This window comes from Fundulus heteroclitus, chromosome 13 (genome assembly GCF_011125445.2).
Source record: "Fundulus heteroclitus isolate FHET01 chromosome 13, MU-UCD_Fhet_4.1, whole genome shotgun sequence".
Lineage (NCBI taxonomy): Eukaryota > Metazoa > Chordata > Actinopteri > Cyprinodontiformes > Fundulidae > Fundulus > Fundulus heteroclitus.
In genome coordinates, this window is record NC_046373.1 from 9,752,548 (window position 1) to 9,771,510 (window position 18,963).

Genomic DNA, 18,963 nt, shown 5'->3' on the forward strand with positions numbered 1-18,963 from the left:
ATGAGAGTAAAGTCGGGATATTACCATAAAAAAACAAACTTCAGTAATGAAAAGAAAGCTTCGATAGTTATGACGTGACGTCATCAGCTCAAACAAACTGCAGACACAGCCTGAGCCGAGCATTTTAACGCAGGGCAGAGGCTGCTCTCTCTCTTCAAGCAGAGATTTATTTTAGTGCAACGATGTTTCATGGAAAAAATTACTACATTAACCTTCCGCTTTGTAGACCAGGGCAGGATCAGTGGCAGCTTTGCACATGTGTGATTCTTTGAAATGTGGACATGTAGTGGAACGGGTCTCCTCCTCCTCCGCATGCAGCAGCAGGACGAAGCACTGACTCCAGTGCTTGGAAGGTGGGAGGGGTAGGGCTTGCAGCAGCACCCACTGCTCGCTAAAAACAGTAAACTGCGGACCGATTTACGCTTTTAGGTGTGTCCGCCAAAGTATCCAACACTCTCTCTGCAAGTACAAGTTCCATCACAATGCAGTATAGTAGTGTTTTAAATGCCGCAGTACTCCAGTACCAAATTAGTACCGCTATACTGAACAACCCTACCTCTTACATCATTAAAGGTTGTCCTTCCAGCAGCGAATGGAGCCAAAAATCGAAGGTTTTCATGGAGCAAGAGGCCACTGCGGTCTCTAGATCAGCATCTACATCTCATGTTGCGAAAATTCTGAAAATCTGGATTTAAAACTAAAAACTAAATACATGAAGATAAACAGGAGTTCAGAATAGGGATGTGAACGTATTGCACTGGGGAAATAACTATATTCAAGAGAATCGTGATTGAACGACAAACTCCGATGCTATTTGCAAAGCCCTAAACCTGCCTGTATGATGGGGATTGGTACTTTTTCTGTCTGACCTATCCCACTAATGGTTCCATTAGAGCACCGTACAACGTCGCCACTGGAAATAATCGGTGAGCCGAGGTAGTCTATTTCATAACGAGCGAGTTTTATCTTTCAAGCAGCCTTTTCAGACCGAGGGGCTCCGACTATGCAGCAAAGAAGACGGATTCAATTCAATTCAATTAAATTTTATTTATATAGCGCCAATTCATGAAACATGTCATCTCGAGGCACTTTACAAAGTCAAATTCAATCATATTATACAGATTGGTCAAAAATGTCCTATATAAGGGAACCAGTTGATTGCTTCAAAGTCCCGACAAGCAGCATTCACTCCTGGAGAAGCGTAGAGCCACAGGGAGTCGTCTCCCTGAATTGGATGAATAGGATGAATTTCAAAACATCTTTTAATGGTGAAAAAGTCTGAGAAGTGAATTTCTACAAGAGTTTGTGATATAAAACAAACAAACAGCCAGCATTCGACCATTGCCTATCCAAACTGTACGCTGCAACAATCTCACTTTCTCAGTCAAATTGGTAGTTCTCCCTTGCAGGAGAACACAATGAAACACTTCATCTTTGAGTCTCAAAAGGTACTAAACTCAAACGTGTCTTCCTCCTTAGCTGTCACAACACAGACAGTGAACATCACCGTTTTATGCCTGGTCAAGCAAACGAGAACTGACAGTTACTCGTTATGGATGGATCTCATGTGGTTGAAAGTAACGAGGTTCGCCTAAGCTTTTCACTCAGTAAATACAAACAAACCAAATGACAGAAGCAAGGGCTAATCGACTATGAATAATTTAAAGGGAATTTACTACCCTGATTACCTGTCCGACTGGTAATAAGAAAAATAAAAAATAAAAGTCATGTGGAACGCCAAGGGCATGAAAAAAAAGAAACGGGACCAAACAAAGCGTAGACACAAGGAGGCAGCAATAAAGTGGGATAAGTACACAAGGGAGAGCTGGGTGTAGCCAAAAATAAGAGGAAACCGGTGCAGCTGTGCGCTGATAGGCCTCTGAGCACTGGAAGCCCTGCAGCGGCTGATGTGAGCAGAGGTGGCACTAGGTCTACCCTGCTTTAAACTAAACAGCGGGCTGTCTGGTTCAACCAGCGAGCAGAAGGAAAACAAACAGAGTTCTGTAGCAAACGTCGACCCCCGAAACACACATATGTCTCTTTGGAGGCGCAGATGTTCCTCACCATAGGCTCACATAGGGTGGTGCTCCATATATGAGCTCCTAAGGGAGAGGGAAGTCAGCTGCCGTGGTGATGTGAACAATACACAGATGTTTCTCATGACATAGCTTGTCGGACATCGCAGAGTATGAAGGAAAAGTGTTGCACGCATTTAGACGAGTCAACACCGTGTCTCTTTTGGGTGTCGTCTCTCCAAGTTGCACATGTAGAGATGGCAGTTTTTGCATTACTTGAAGCTCAGATTCTCAAATTCTTAATTGGAGTGAGGTCTGGGACTTCGACCAGGCCAGTCTAAAACATGAATGTGCTTTGTTGTAAAGCATTCAAATTTTGGCTCTGGCTCTACGTCTAGGGCCATTGCCCTGCTGTCCTGGATTTTGCTTCAGAAAATCCTCCCCACATCATAATACTGCCACATTCGTAGGCAGGGTGTGTTCAGGATGATGTACAAAGTAAGGTTTTAGCCACCCACAGCATAACGTCCCATGCAGGCCAAAATGTTCAATTTTGGTCTCATCTGACCAAAGCACCTTCTTCTTCATGTTTGCTCTAGGATTCAATACAACATATTGAACTAGACTAACCTAATTTGCATATTCTAAAGTCTAGCCTGTAAAACTTACTTTGAAAGAAGCCTGAAGACCTAAATCTCAATTGGAGGTACTTGATTTCAACATTTGTATTTTCAAAAACTCACTCAAAAGGGAAAATGTGGAAGCTGCCAGGGTGTATCTGTCAAACTGAGGACAAGGCCATTTCCATGTTATAATCTGCAGATTCCTCGCTGTCAAAGCAGAGGAAAACAGGCGGAAAGCCAAGGGTCATCTCTGACTTCTCCCTCAACGCGGCGGTGCTGGAAAAACTTCCTGCTCTCGTGTTTAGAGAGGTAGTGTCGAGTGGAAAGTCAAGCGCTGAACCACACAGGGATGGCTCCACTGGATGGCCAGAAAAGTTGTAAACAGATGCCTTAAAGTGGTTCAAAAAAGTTGAGTAAGATTGCAAAAAAAACAAACATGCAATTGCAATATTGTAATGACGATATAGATGAGCGATTAGGCCACATTTCTTTTACACTCTTATTTCCCCATTTTAGCCTATTACCACAAAGTTTCCATTACTCTCAGTGAGGTTTAGCATCTTGGTCAGATGTGGGGACCCATCCAATTGGATAAATTAATATTGCCATGCACGACGTAAATGTATGGGCCTGGTAAAAGGCTGTAAACTGTAAAAGTACTGAAAGCCTGAGTTCCTTTAAATCAAGATTGATAACATATATTAGGATTGGCTTTGACAGTTCTAGTTTCACTGAAACATCACTAGTTTAAGTTAGTAGTCCAACTGTTTTCAATGTTTGCTTTTAGTTTCCATTTTCCCATGTTTTATTTTGTTCAATTTTCTCTACATTTTATTGAAACTGCTTTTATTGTTTTTCTTTTCCTACGTTTCAATCATGTAAAGCAATTTGCGTTGTCTTTGTACTAAGTTGTGGTATACAAATAAATTTGCCTTCCCTTACCTCATCCGAGCAGGGATTTATAATTGCAAATTTTGTACATAATGATTCAATACTCCGTGCAGCTCAAACATTTAAATAAATGATGAAAATATGAGTTTGGAAGATGATCTGTTTTGTCCATTGGACAGTTCCAAAAACAGATTCATTTTGTTTTTGTTACCCCAAATGATATTCTCAAATGGGACAATACCATAAAATACCATCAAACTAATACTAATACAAGCATTTTTGGCCATTAGCTTTATACCGTCCATGACCAATTATTAAATGTTTCTATTTTAAGCAATTATATATGTTCTTAAGAGGAAATTATGCAACCTGATTATAATTAAATGTAATCTCTACTATACCAATGTTAGGTGTGTTGTAAAAAAACATTATGTAATAAAATTACTTTTTACCTCCAACTACATAAAATAAGCTATCTGATAAAATGATGCGTTCCCTAATCCAAGAAATATGTACTGTTCTTAGTGAATAGTTGGCTTTCCCCGCCCTTATCTAACTAATTTCAATTGGAAAAAAAGAAATTGTTGGCCGTTTTTTGTATAATGGCCAATGGGTCAAGCTGTATGAGATGGGTTAATATATTGGTCAATTTGCTTTTATCTGCCAGCGGCCACACCTGGCTGAAAGCAATAAGGAACATATTGGTGAAAAAGTAGACACTAGGTAAGGGAAGAAACCATCACATTTTTATGCTCATAGTAACAATTAACAGCATTCTGGGCTTTTATAGATGAAATGACTAGGTAAGTTGTGGAGAGTGTGATCTCCGCCGCCATCATCTGTTGGGGTAGCAGCATAACTGATCAGAGAAGACAATAACCAAAATAAAAATAATAAAAAAATATGATCTGCTCTTCCAAATATTATAAATTTAATTAAACAAATTAGGAAACAGAAGTGTATGTGATGGACGGTTGTACTGGAACTAACTTTTTGATTGCAATGCAAATTGTAATTGACAATAAAATTTGATTGATTGATTGATTGATTGATTGTAAAACATTGTACATCCAGTTGTTAAAACATGGGTTTGGCTCATTTGCCATATTGAGAGGATCACCCGTTTGTAAATATTGATAAATGCATTAAAAGCAGATTTAAATGTGACAAAGTCTGCATTTAAATTAAAGTCATCGGATCGATGGGGTCCTGTTTACTATGAGATTAAAGACAATGTAAAAAGTGTCGTTATTAAAAGATGAATAACTTGTTTTGTCCCTACCTGCCGCAGAAGATTAGTGCAGGGGCCGCAAATGGCATTTTGGACACGCCCGAGTTAAAATGTAGTTTTAACTGACGGTTTTTAATGCATGTTTAGAATATTCCTAAAGTTATTAATCCAATTTCAATGTTTGTACTTTTTAAGGTTTTAGTTTTGGAGCAGATCTGAATTTGGATATGTTGGTGTAAAAGCCTTTTGAATAACTTGTATATGTTCAGCCCATTTATCATTGATTGGAAAAGTATGCTTTTGAAGAGAATATGTCATTTGGAGGAAGTTTTGCACTTTTCTAATTGTACTTCATGAATCATTTCTCCATTAAACCAGCTCATAAATCCCTTCTCCCACTCATTTAATCCAGCATGTGAAACAGTAGTGTTTCTCAAATGTTCTTGATTAGTCACCAGCCCTGCACTGTACAGCGATCATAAACATCATGTTAAGTTTATTTAAACTCTTTATTTTTGTTTGTTTGAAAGTTATATTGCAGTCCTGGTCTTTGTCCCTACAGCTATGAGTAAAAATAATCTAAAAACAACTGCAATCAGGTCCAGTCTTGCACAACTTTTTAAGGAATGCACATATCTAAAGTTAAGAAAAAAATTAGAAGTTGGGTTTTTATCTGGAAAAACAAACCTGGATTTTATAAAGATAGGAAGTAACAGCCCCTGCATATATGTCATAATCTGAACGACGTTAAATATAAACCATTATTAGCAAACATGTTGGAGGTAGATATGGATAGCTGGAGCCAACAAAATTATGACTACCTCTCTCAACAATGTCTTCTCTAATGTGTGTACAATATCTCACAAAAATCAGTCCGCCCCTCACATTTTTGTGAATATTTTATTACACCTTCTCATGGGACAACACTGAAGATCTAACACTTTGAAACAATGTGGTCAGTGTACAACTTTTATAAACAGTGGAAATTTGATGTCCCCTGAAAATTACCTCAAAACACGGCCATTAATGTTGAAACTGCAGTTGACAAACGTACGTACGCCCCTAAATTCTTATAGGCTCAGAAGATTTGAGTTAAAGGGAGCCACAGCCGTAGCGGATCTTATTTTAAAAAGGGACGTCTTCACTGCTTTGGTCCATGAAATTATGGGTAAAATACATCAACCGCCTGGCTCTGGTTTTGGTGCACGATGTGACGAGTGTCATTATCCACATCGAAGCAAGTCCTGCGCAAGATATTCTGAAAGGCCACTCAGGAAGGAAGAAGCCATTACTCCAAAAAGAAACATGAAAAGACATGTCCTGTGGCTTGATGACACTGAAGCACTTGTCTGTAATTGATGACCGCCATTAAATATGGAGGAAAAAGAAGGAAGCCTCTCATCTAAGTAGTACATTGCTACACTGAAGCACGGTGCATCTTTCCCATAGTCTACCACTGGGCAGATGCTCCTTTCTAATCTTGTCATCTAATGCCTAATGCCTGCTTGCTCAGCATATTTTAATTCCTTCGCCTTCCCTCCTCTCCCGACTTACAGACTCGCGGTGCAATCTTCCCTTCGGGACTCACTATCCACCACCGTCACTCACATACTTTGTTCTTTTTCTGCATCGAAGGCCACAGCTTATGCTGTCATTCTCTCTCGAAACACGAGGATAAGAATGGCCAGAAATAATTAGGCGACGCCAGTCTGTTGCAGTGGCAACACAGAAGCCACTGAGACATCGAAAGTGTTCTTTTTATAGTCACAAACCCAGAAGTGATGATTCAGCTAAACTGTAAACATTAGTAGTCTTGTACTCTCCTAATCCAATTTGCTTCCTCCACCCCAGACAAAACCGTGCTGGGTACACGAGTGGAAATGTGTTAGAAAGTATGCCGGAGCAGCTGTTTTGAATCATGACATTCAGGCAAAAATTTAAGCCACCTCTTCTGAGTCAAGGACCTGCCCCTGAAATGATGTGTCTTGACTGATGGGCCTTCAGGTCTGCCTTCTCTAGTTTCGAGATGTCATCCTTCATAGCAACGTTTGAGCTTTGACCAGGATTTTCCAGGCTTTAGGAGGTGTTACACATTTATCATGGGAGTTTTGAAAACAGATCCACAAACAGAACGTGTACAGAACATTTGTCATGTCGACTGAAGCAGAGATGATTAATCTGGTTCCATGTTAGTATAGTTCGCCAAATGAAATTCACAATACGAACTGAGTTCAGTGCCAAAAATACAGATTTTTTCTTTTTTTTTTTAAATAAATGTTCGGCATCTAGGATTACTCAGAGGCGAAAAATGCATTCAAGAATGTCAGTTACCAACCTATTTTTTTTATTTTATTTCAAAAGCAAGAATGTTAAGCGTCTCAAGTCCAAACCCCAAACCCAGCATGCGAGGCATACTCAGACCCATCACTGATACTAAACCCATTAACAAACCCCTCTCTGTTTGGGCAATTTCCAACTACAATCCACGAAAACGATAACATGAGTCACTTTTTGTGGGGATTAACTGTAAATCTGCTCCATAACAGCAAAAACATTTGCTACTATTTTGATGATTTTGAAATCATGATTATTTGTCAAACTGACGCGTTGACTTTGGAAACACTGCTTTTGTTAAATCTTAATTTCTAACAAACTTGGTTTCTATTTTGTTGAATTACATGCCATTTTGCTGCGCCTTGAACGGTCTAGTATTATGGGTTACATAAAAGCTTGATGATGTGCCCTTAACATAATCTGAAGCATTTGGGATTTGTTGTAATTTACGCTATAGATCCGGATATTAAAGCTGTTGTCACAGTGTTTCCTATTTTGCCATGTACGTTGACACATTACGTTGACACATCCAGCTCTGAACACTTTAGATGTGCTCCAGCTCTGAATGGCCCATGTCTACTGGGATCAAGATTCTCCACATGACATCATCATGTTTTAGACACAAAGAGGCCATGCACTCCCCCCACCCCCACCCCAAATTTAAGCGCCAGCTGACTGTCTGCAAATTAAATTTGTATTCTCTATGAGAGCCTCCAAGTGACTGGATAATTATCCGACAAATTAGTCGGACAGTATGGCAAGCCATCAGCTCCACTTTCAGTTTTCAACTTGCCTGTCAGATAGCTTAATCTTTATCAGTGCAAACAGCATAGTGGGAGCTTAAGTAATATTATTCGGTAATTGTTGTAATATTTGGGCTGTGTCATTTCTGTAGCCGTGGTGCACATGGTCAGGCTGCAGGCCGTTGAGAGTCGTGTGGAGGAAACGTTCAACGAATCAAAATGATTTGTGGCTTCCTGTCTTTCTGGTGATCAAATTGTGAACGCTACACCGTCAGATGCGTAACGATGTAAACCCGGATTTTTATGTCGTACGGCATTGTAATTTTGGCATTACCTTTTGCTGATATACCTTCAGTTCAGTATAACTCAGAGGAAAAAAGTTCTGTTTGTGGATCGTTTTTTATTTATTTATTTATTTTTTATAACGTCTTGATCTAGAGCTGCTGTCATTAAGAAGTCGTTTGCCTAATGAGGCAACATAGTTCTTGTAAGGCTGTTCAATATGATTTGCTGGCACCATCATGCTCCCTAATGCTATACACTTAGGACAATAAGGATAATTTAATGGAAAACTGGTTTGTTACCGAAATCTATTCCAACACCTGGACGAAACAATATCCCAGGTTTAATAAATGTCAATACATTATTAATGAAATTAAAGCAAAAAAAAAAAAAAAAAAAAAAAACTGCTTCAGTACAACTGAACATTCAAAGCTGCATTTCAATATCGACCTGCTGGTCCTTTAAAAATTGTTTTGTAAAGTTAAAAAAATTAATGTGAAATTAATTTTTCACATTTTATATATATATTAGGGCTGGGCAACGATTAAAATATTTAATCGCGATTAATCGCCCTGATTAATCGCGATTAATCGCGATTAATCGCATTGTATTTACAAACTCCAAGAATGAATTCAAAAGTAGTGTAAAGAGCACTTTTATTTTAATGTTCTGCTGCCATATGAACAAAAGTGTTGTAACATTTGTAGCACTTATTTTATACTGGATATTTTCAACCCATCTATTGAATTTAGTGCACTAGTTGATCTTTTCTTCATAAGAGAACAAGCACTGCAGCCAAAATATGGCCTTTTTTGACCTGCTGTATATTAGCCAGTCCCTAAGCTTGATGTATCATGAAACTGTTGACCTTTTGGGTTTTGTGGTTTTTATTTTATTATTACAATTTAATAATAATAATAATAATAATAATAATAATAATAATGTTATGTTCAGTGTTTTTTCGCTAATCCACCTCTTATATATTTCAATCCTTATATAATTTTGTCTGTGTTGTGTGCACCTGCCTGTTGCTTTAATCCTATAAATTTCCCTGTCGTGGGATAAAAAAAGGATTAGCTAATGTTATCTTATCTTAAATAACACTTTTTAATATATGTACTGGGTTCTTTCAAGGTCTTAATTACATGTTATGTGTGGGCTCCAGTAACATCCATCCATCCATCCATCCATCCATCCATCCACTGATCTACCTGGATGTTCCCTGGAGGACTGAAACGCCTCAGTCAGAGACGTCAGTCTGTGGGTCTGTCGGGGCAGTGAGAGAAGTTTCGTCTCCTCTCTCCGTTTCTGGGGCTCGACGTTTTCATGTTTTTTCACGTGCTTAGATAAATTTGTTGTGTTTCCACTTAAATGAACCGGCTTTTTACAAAACATACAGCTTGATTTCATTTACGGTATTAAAATAAAGCCGAACGGTGCTACTTCCTCTGTTCATGTTTTTTCGCTGCTGCGTTCTCTCTCAGCTGTTTGTGTATTAAGTTTGTGTGAGAGCTGAGTGCGCGGGCCAGGCTGAGCCTGCGTGCTGATTGGCTGGCGCCGCTGAGCCATGTACGAGAGGGGAGGGGGAGAGTGCTGCCGTGACAGCGTGCTGCAGTCAGCGCGCGTGCTGACTGACACTGACTGAAAGCATGATGTGAGCAACATGCGTTAATGCGCGATAAAATAAATATCGCCGTTAATAGTCTAATGAATTAACGCGAAATTAACGCGTTAACTTGCCCAGCCCTAATATATATATATATATATATATATAGTTTGCTGCTGTAGCATGTTCATTCAGCTCTCTTCCCTTCTGTACTGCTATAGCTCTTAGGTAGTAACATTATTTTCAGAATTTAGTGCAGACTATGCTTACAGTAAAGAGTTTCTCCTGCTTCAAGAATTGAAGGCTTTACTTTAAGTGTTTTTTTTTTTAAGAAGTACTGTTTCAGATCTCCAGTCTGCAGCTCTCTGTGCAAGCAAGATTAGCGGTATGGTAGAGCGGGTTCACAGAAAACACAAGACTGACCGTAAGCTGCAGAGACCAATACAGTCTCTATCGATTCTTTCATTGTGAATGTTGTGTTTTTTAGATTGGAAAAACTCTTAGCTTATTATGAGAGCCCACACTGGTTAGCTCCCATCCACATATTTAAAACATTCCCCAATCTTCAGCGTGTGTCTTCCTCACCTCCAAATTCACAAAGAACATAAGCGCATCCTTGTAATTTTAAAACTAATTTCTTTCAGAACACCAACTTCTCCGCGTGGCAGCTGATATTAAGTTGGCCAACTTACCAACTGGTTTGTTCACTCCAAGGAAGCCTGCATTTCCCAGTATCTTGAAGATTTTGTGGGCCGGAAACATCCCTTCTGCTTCCCACTGATCCACGTAAGGGTTAATCTCCTGGTCGATGAGCTGCAGCACAGAGACAACAGCCCCAAAGCATGATCTTAAGGGAGTTCCTGTATTTAAAACTATGCATTAAATCTGAACAATCTTGTCCAGTAAATAATGAGTGCTATTCTGATATATTAGCAGAAGTGTCTGCATGAAAATGTTTTATTTCCTCCCTTTTGTCAAAAGGGAGCGAAAAAAAAAACTACATGCAATAGTACAAGAACAACATACAACAGTTTTTCTGTTCTAGAGTCTACGTCTTTTAACACCGACGGAGACAAGTTGTTACATATCAGAGGAAACTGCCTGCAGAATCCGTTGCGTGGGAGTCTTCAGCTATTCTAAGTGCCAGGAAAGTATGCAAAAGTGTCACGGCATCTTTTTAAAGATGGGGACGTTGAAGGCTAATACTTACACTTCAGTAGTGATGGTGTCTGAGGCCAAGAGTTCTTCTGGCCATTCAACACATCAGAATTCAACCAGTTACACAGAAAACATTTCAATGGTTGTTTTTACACATCGTGTTTTTTCTATAAAAACGGCCAATTAGAACATTTTGAAGTGGTAATTCTGAATGGAGTGCAGAGCTGTTTGAAAGCAACAATAAAAAGGTCAGTTTAGAAGTAAACCTCCCCGGACAACATAAGCTAACGCTAGCTGTTATTAGCATGACGGACACAGGCGGCCAAATGACCGGGTACAGTTGGTCTCAGCACCTCCTTTGAGGTGCGCGGTGTTGCAACACTCCACGTACGTGCCTCCCCCATCATAACCTTATATCAAGGTCATGAATAGCAAGTTTCAAAACCACAAATATATCCTGTCATATCGTAATGAGACGCTAGCTGAAAGAGACCTCGAACACTTTTTCCTGGCTTTTCACAAATTTGGTTGTTTGGCAATATTCCCCGTTGCAACAAAATGTGCTTAATTATGGCACGGAACGTCCAAGAGGACCATCCAACGCTCTATAAGGGTAGAACTTTTTTAAAGCTACATCTGGCAAGCTTATCTGTAAAGCAGGTGACTGCAGGTTTGAGTAATCAACCACTTTATATCAGCTTGTTATACTTTAACTACTTGATGAATAGTTGGGTAAGTTTCATTCAATAGAATGAAAACGCTTCCCTTCATTAATAATATTGGGTTTCACAGTGTGATCCTTTAAGAAAAAAGTATCTACACCACTTTGTTTTGCAGCTTGATGCAATTTACTCTAAAGAAAAGTAGTTTTTTTCCCCAAATACAAGAAATGTTTAAAAAGACCAACTTTAAAAACCTACTTAATCTTTCGTTTTTAAGCCACGAACAGAAGCTAATGTAGTTTAAAATAAACCAAATCAAATATTGTTCATGTGTTGTCAAGTCCTTACAAACAGCTCCAGACAACTGTCAAATATTTTTGCCAAAATTGCAAAATGAGTCCAGAGTCATTTACTCCTGCCAAAATACACAAAAACCACGCCAGCTAACCATCGTCAGGCCAAAAAAAAAGAACAAACTGTGAGAAACTTAAAAAAAAGAAAGAAAAAGAAAACAGGCATTCCTCTCGCTTAACCTGTAGTTCATGTTCAAATTTCAGATAGTGAGGAGGGAAAGGGAGGGCCGGCTAGCTGCTGTAAAGCAAAACATAAAGGTCATCGGGATGTAATCCTAGACGTCCTCGAAAAACTTATTTTGCTCAACTGGTGCCGCATAGCTGACGGATTTCACATAAGTGAGCTGACTTTCAGTAAGACGGGGTCAAAAATGTTTCATTACGCAGCGTTTCAGCATGCTCAGTTTGGAAAGCTGATGCTTTTTACTGGATAAGCTATTCTGGAGATGACAAAATTAGAAGAGGGTTTTCCCATTAAATAATATTTTACGATATGGCTGGCCGTTTTGAGCTTTCGGAGGATATATGCAATACATATTAATTATATAAGCAATTATGAAGTCATTACAAAAAATTTTATTTTATTTCAAGGGGAGTAAACTGAGAGAGCAAAAAACTAAGAAATATTCATCAAATATATCTCATGAATATGAATTGTATCTGAAATGTACCTATATACAATGTATATTAAGAGTTTTGTCAAATAGTCTTTGTCACTCATTTTATTATTATTATTAATAGGTACAGATTGGTGGGAGATGATGACTGCGTCTAATTTTTAATGCCAGTATCGATTGTTTTATTGTGACACGGTTAATTGCCATCTGTAGATAAATTTCTTGCTACTGTAACATGAATTTCCCAGATTTAAGATGAATAAAGTGTATCTGATCTAATCTAATCTGACAAAAAAAGTAAGACGAAATTATACAATGTGATCTACATGCTTTCATTTAAAACATAAGCAGCATATATTTCTTCTGTTGCTAAAATATATACAGTATAATGAACAACTCATTGCTATTTTGGACTTACTGCATAGAATTCAGCAAAAACCTAGGATACACTGTGAATTCAGTAGATTAGCAGAATCTCACACCCTTTTGTATTTTTTGAACTGTGTGAAGTTTGGCCTGCAGTCGTCTGCTCTAAAGCGTGGCTCAGCCGTAGTGTTGAAATGTTGCTACTCTAATGATTGGTTGGTGCTACCTATCCAAATGACCGTGAACTTATTGATAAGCTTCTGGAAATCCTCAAGGGAACCCAAGCAAAGCAATGCACGACTTCTTCTTACTAATCTCTGGGAAATCTGTTGGTCATCTTCAATGGCAGCAGCGTTTTGAACACATGCAGGACTATGAACGCCTGTGAGTTAAAGTTAATTTTAGAATTACTGGCACTCTGTGACTGTAGCCTTGAGCGTTGACTATAGGGACTTCCTACAACCCTAACTGTAAGTCATTTATATACACACACACGCTACTGTATAGTGAATTCTTTTAATAAAACATTCTCAGTCAAGTTCCCCCTTCCTGCAATCCCACCATATTGTTCTGGATTTCCTTTCCACATGGCCATCCTTCCCAGTATTCCCAGCGCCGGACTATTTTCAGCCTTTAGTCATTCTTTAAAACAAGTGTAGCCAGACAAAACGCTTCCCTCGAATTTGGGTAATATTTTTGCTCCCATGGTCTTGGGTCTCTTGCGGTCATCTTGGAAGCTTATTTCCAACTGTAGTCCGGTAACACGAATCTAAAAATGAGTCACGCTGATTACTAATTGTCGACCTAATTCTTTGGCTAAGATAATGGACAGAAACAAAAGCTGGGCGTGTCAGAATTTGTAAACCCATTTTCTGTAGCGATGACAAGAAATTGGTTTTATTTTTTCCTACAGAGGCAACAATTAGGGTCTTAAAAAGGATATTTTAACAAACAGGTTGAAATTTGTCTCTCTTTTTTTTTTATTCTAAAATCAAATAGTCTTGAGACTTTTAGTAATATTTTTGCTCCCATCGTCTTGGGTCTCTTGTGGCCATCATGAAAACTCATTTCCAACTTTAGTCCGGTAACACAAATCTAAAAATGAGTCACGCTGATTACTAATTGTCAAACTAATTCTTTGGCCGAAATAATAGACAGAAACAAAAACTGGGCGTGTCAGAATTTGTAAACCCATTTTCTGTAGCTATGACAAGAAATTTGTTTTATTTTTTCCTACACAGGCAACAATTAGGGTCTTAAAAATGATTTTTTATTTATTTTTTTATTTTTTATCCTAAAGTCAGATAGTCAGAGACTTTTACATAAACACAGAACAAGATCATATTGTCTTATTCTGGCTTGAAAGAAACCGTAAACAGCCCCACATGCCATGTTATGATAACTGATATAAGGCAGTTTTAAGCAATCTGCAATCAGTATTTATGAGATTATGTATAACATTAGAACATATCAAATATCTGATAACCCATATAAATGGGAAGACTTAAACAGTTCAGCAGTGCTGCTACAGATAACAGGTAACACTTGTTACACTAATGTAACACTTTATGCATCTTCCCTGGTCGATCCTCACCTTTGCCACTTCGTGCTTCTGCGGTTTTCAACAGTCTTTCGACTGTTTTGGTTATGAAATAAGAGCCGCGGGGATTTGTAATGACAAGGCGTTAATCGAGGCACCGAGGGTGTTTCTTTCCCGCTTTGATGAACCATGACCCAAACATCAGCCTACTGTCATGAAATCCGGTTAGGAAAAATATTCTATACCACCAGGAGACCGCTCTGAGTTATTTTAATTTCCTCTTCGACTGGGCCCAACGGGAAACAGAACGAGTCAGTTGAGTAATGTTATTCTCAGACAAATTAGGTACAATCAATACGAATTATAACTGAGATTTCATCTTTTTTTTTTTTTAGATCATTCAGCAAACATTACGAACTTCCAAGAGAATTAAACTGATAAGCAAAAGGTCAAGCGCATTATTTTTTGGGGAAAAAATGGAAGCAGATGCAGATAAAATGATGACCTTTGGGAAATAACGAATGGATGAGCTTAACCCAGAAGCAATTTCTCTGTGTAGTTCATTCTTTGTAGTTTTTAGATATTTATATAAAATTCACAAAATGCTGATATTATATATGCTGAATTAAAATAAAATAAACTGAGTATGGTTCTGATCCCTGTTTGGGACAGTCAATCGGTCTCCTATTAGAGGAATTTTTCCCACCATATGAGCAAATTAAAGAGACCTTACTTTAATCACATGTTGTCAAAGGAGGAAGAAAACAACCAATAGGAAGACACAAAAGGTTGGGTACCTAAAAACCTTTGATTTATGCAAAATATTATCGTTGCATCCAAACTAGTTTGCGTACCTTTTACGTTGTAATTAAATGCAAATCCGATTTAGTATCACTAGCAAATGTCTATTCAGCAACAGTGGGGGGAAATCAGGGTTACAAAACTTAATTTGGATCATTACACATATAACTAAATAAAGTACATCTGAAGATAACCGAATAACTTCTTTGGCATATTATGTTTGAATCCCTCAACACGTCCGGACCTCTGCCATTCTCCAAATGATAACTTTGTGTTGCACTTTGTGAGGTTACCAATGAGTTGGGGGAACGTGAAGATGCAGGATTTATCATGCAGGAGTCAGAGGACGGATGCTGTGCAAGTCAGCAGCAGCTGAAGGTGGGAGGGGTGTCATGAAGGACGGCTGTCAGGTTGTTTTTGGTGCCATGAATCTGTGCAGCATCCGCTCAGTTTCCCACACATACTTATGGAGAGCGCTGTCAGACAGCAGTGAGGAACTATGTAGCTGAGGGAGCCTCAAATCTCTGCAGGACAGGCAGCAAACACGAGCTATCAGGCAGCGGAGGAATCAAAACAAGCTAACACTGTGACCTCTCACCCACTTTTATTAGAAAGCTTTAGTTTTCGTTGCTTTCACCAGACAAAACAGCGCTGTTTGCGTGGAACAAGCTGATAAGAGGATCCAAAACTGTCACACTAGCCTCAGCCCTGACTTGTTAGCTCCCGGCTTTAGGTTCGCTGTGAATAAATGTTGACATTAGCACTCCTGCATACCTTCCTGAGGGCCTCCTTCAACGCGGAGTGCTCTTGTGTGTAGATTAAATGGTCGTCAGCGATCTCTGGGGGCTTGGAGGTCACAGACTGGGACGACACGTGCTCGGACAGCGAGCGAGCGAATGAAAACGAGGCGAATTTGGACAAAGTGCGGCTGCAGAGCAGCAGCTTCGCCCGCAGAGCTCCTTCGCGTAGCGCCATGGTTGTTGACGCTCAGCTGTTGGTTTGCGCATGCGCGTGTTGCCTTTTTGTTTATAAAGGCTGAAAGCGTGAAAGCGTTCAAAGTAAATAATACAGTCTTAATAACGTGTTTCTGCCGCGTCTAATAACTTATGTAAAAGTTTATTAGACGCTTCCGCAGATTATATATCTATATTTATATGTAAGCGTCTAATAAACCTTTTCATAAGTTATTAGACGTGGCAGAAACATAGACATTATGAAGACTTTATTCTTTTCTTTGAACGATATCTATCTATATATATATATATATACTAAAAAAATAACGGGAAAAATAATAAAAAGATAAAGGTAACACATAAATAACACATCCACATCCTAGATCTGCATAAATTCTTATTAAATACTTTGTTTTTTACACAGTTGAATGTGCTGACAACAAAATCACACGAAAATGATCAATGGAAATCAAAATTATTAACCCATTGGGGTCTGGATTTAGAGCCACACTCATAATTAAAGTGGAAAAACACACTACAGGCGGATCCAGGTTTCATGTAATGACCTTAAAGCAAATCAAAATGAGACACAGTAGTGTGTAATGGCCTCCACCTGTATGGCCTCCATACAACGCCCGGGCATGCTCCTGATGAGGTGGCGGATGGTCTCTTGAGGGATCTCCTCCCAGACCTGGACTAACACATCCGCCAACTCCTGAACAGTCTGTGGTGCAACATGGACGGTGTTGGTGGATGGAGAGAGACATGATATCCCAGATGTGCTCAATTGGATTCAGGTCTGGGGAACTGGCGGGCCGGTTCATAGCATCAATGCCTTCTTCTTGCAGAAACTGCTGACACACTCCAGCCATATGAGGTCTACCATTGTCCTGCATTAGGGCGAACCCAGGGCCAACCGCACCAGCATATGGTCTCATAATGGGTCTGAGGGTTATTTTCTGGTAACCCTCCAGTAGCCTTAGATAATAACCTGTCCAAGAGCCTCTATCGAAGGGTTAAATCAAAGCATATTATGTGCTAGGATGTCCTAGTCAAAGTCCAGACCTAAATCCAATTGGGAACATTTGGCAACTCTTGAAAATGGTGTTAACAGACACTCTTCGTTCCCTCAGGTTGACCTGCTTTGCTAAGAGGAGCATTCTAAAATTGAAGTCTTTAATGTGCAATTACAACAGTCAACCCCTTAGAGGAATGTCTGCCTAAACAACATGCAGCTGTAACTGCAGCAAAAGTTTGTTATCAAAAAATATTATAAAATAATATAATCATCAAATAATTCTTGACATGTTTCCTTATTCTTCCACTTTTAAATATGCAGTATTTCATGAGGCTGTAATCTGATGAGACGTAAAAAAAGTAAATTAATGAAATGATTCTTGTTATTAATGTCTGTGGATACTTTTTGTTTCATCATCAGCTATACAATTAAAAAAATACCTTAATAATGCTGATTGCTTTATGACAATAAAATATAATCTCCAGAATTAATGCCGACATAAGGATTATGCATCTGTTACTGTATATTAAACAGAAGGGGAAAAAAAACAGGGAATCACAGAAACAGGCTGAGTTATCAACATGCACGTTTAATGACAGCTGCTTCAGTGTACGAAACAACACACAGGCCCGTTTACTCAGACTATATATGTCACGTGAGAGGGAGGAATCTTTAGAACACATGCAGAACAAAAACTCTTATTCATTGTCTTTATCTGTTCATATGATGACATTATAAGGCTACAAATCTGCTCCCAAAGAAGTATTGGATTCATTTACAGGGTAGCTCGTGCAGTCGTATAACTTATGTCGTTATCGTGTCCTTCTAGTCTTCTCAGTCTGCAAATCCACTTTACACGGGGAGGGAGAATGTCCTTGGGTACTAATCTGGGATAGGAAAAAGCTCCTCGGGTTCATTTCAGCAGATCACACAGCCACCTTTCTCCTTGAAGGGGTTCTTGTCCTCTGCAATGCCTTTGACCAGGATGTCCTCCTCCACGCCAGCCTGAATGTACTCCTTGATTTCCTCACAGCATTTAGATGTCTAAAATGATCAGACAAGACGTGTGGACATTTTGGTTTATAATATCATCCCTGAGAAATAAACTGTACGCTTGGATGAAAAGCCTCATTTGGATATTATAAATCGAAACAATGAGGGGAAGATAAACTTACCAACCACCTCTCGAGCTTTACTTCATTTTTGAGTTGGTTAACTTCCATCACAGCCTTGTCCTTGTCTGTCAGCTCCTCCACATTTATGACCGGCATTCTCTGTCAAAGAAAAGGAAATGGTCAGCCGATGCAAAGCTCGCTCGAGGTGACGAACGGGTGGTGTTGGTTTCGGAGGTTGAAAAAAAAAAAAAAAATGTTTCACCCAACTCCACTTATAGAAGAGGAAGGTACCTACGAGTGCTCACAGGTAGCAGTCCTTCACCGCCAAAATCCTGCCGAAGAATCCCTCTCCTCTCCCCTCAATCTGGGTTATAAAGTAATCTGCACCAACATTTCTAATCTGCTAATCTGATTAAAACGAATGATCAGACCAGTTATTCTGGAACACCATCAAAGGAGGAGAAGGTACCTCAGAGGCCTCTGCTTCAGTCGTATCGACGTGAAAACATTTGAATCTGTTTACTCTTTAAAGCAGACTGAATCAGAATTTGAGCTTTTTTGGCCGATGGTTTCCTCAGAGTCAGATATGTGGGGCAGTGGGTGGTGTTTTACGTATTAGGGCATTTTGATAAGACGGCTAATCTGTATTTAGCCT

General features: G+C 39.1%; 2 protein-coding genes across 3 annotated transcripts in view; both read right to left on the reverse strand.

Annotated features, from left to right (window-relative positions):
* zgc:85777 (acyl-CoA/acyl-ACP dehydrogenase) overlaps positions 1 to 16,221 on the reverse strand; it is a 30,104-nt gene extending 13,883 nt beyond the window's left edge. Inside the window, exons 1-2 of the mRNA XM_012860204.3 lie at positions 15,997 to 16,221; positions 10,418 to 10,538 (exon numbers count right to left, since the gene is read on the reverse strand). Coding sequence (XP_012715658.2) covers positions 10,418 to 10,538; positions 15,997 to 16,197 — 322 coding nt within the window. The 5' untranslated portion in view covers positions 16,198 to 16,221. The remainder of the gene's footprint in view (positions 1 to 10,417; positions 10,539 to 15,996) is intronic.
* Positions 16,222 to 17,762: 1,541 nt separating this feature from the next.
* gngt1 (guanine nucleotide binding protein (G protein), gamma transducing activity polypeptide 1) lies at positions 17,763 to 18,714 on the reverse strand. Of its 2 annotated transcripts, none has more exons than XM_012860030.3 (3): positions 18,604 to 18,714; positions 18,369 to 18,467; positions 17,763 to 18,237 (listed from the first exon to the last, which is right to left on the reverse strand). In XM_012860030.3, exons 2-3 carry the CDS (start codon positions 18,462 to 18,464, stop codon positions 18,112 to 18,114), a joined length of 222 nt encoding a protein of 73 aa, XP_012715484.1. In that variant the 5' UTR covers positions 18,465 to 18,467; positions 18,604 to 18,714; the 3' UTR covers positions 17,763 to 18,111. The 2 variants fall into 2 exon arrangements, with proteins under 2 accessions (XP_012715484.1, XP_012715488.1); XM_012860034.3 differs by having other exon boundaries at positions 18,600 to 18,690.
* Between the last annotated feature and the right edge of the window lie 249 nt (positions 18,715 to 18,963).

Excerpts from the sequence above, each read along its gene's own strand:
- gngt1 (XM_012860030.3), bottom strand. The coding sequence starts at position 18,464 with ATGCCGGTCATAAATGTGGAGGAGCTGACAGACAAGGACAAGGCTGTG. Across the intron at positions 18,238-18,368 it reads TAAAGCTCGAGAGGTGGTTG|ACATCTAAATGCTGTGAGGA; the intron begins GTAAGTTTATCT and ends TGATCATTTTAG.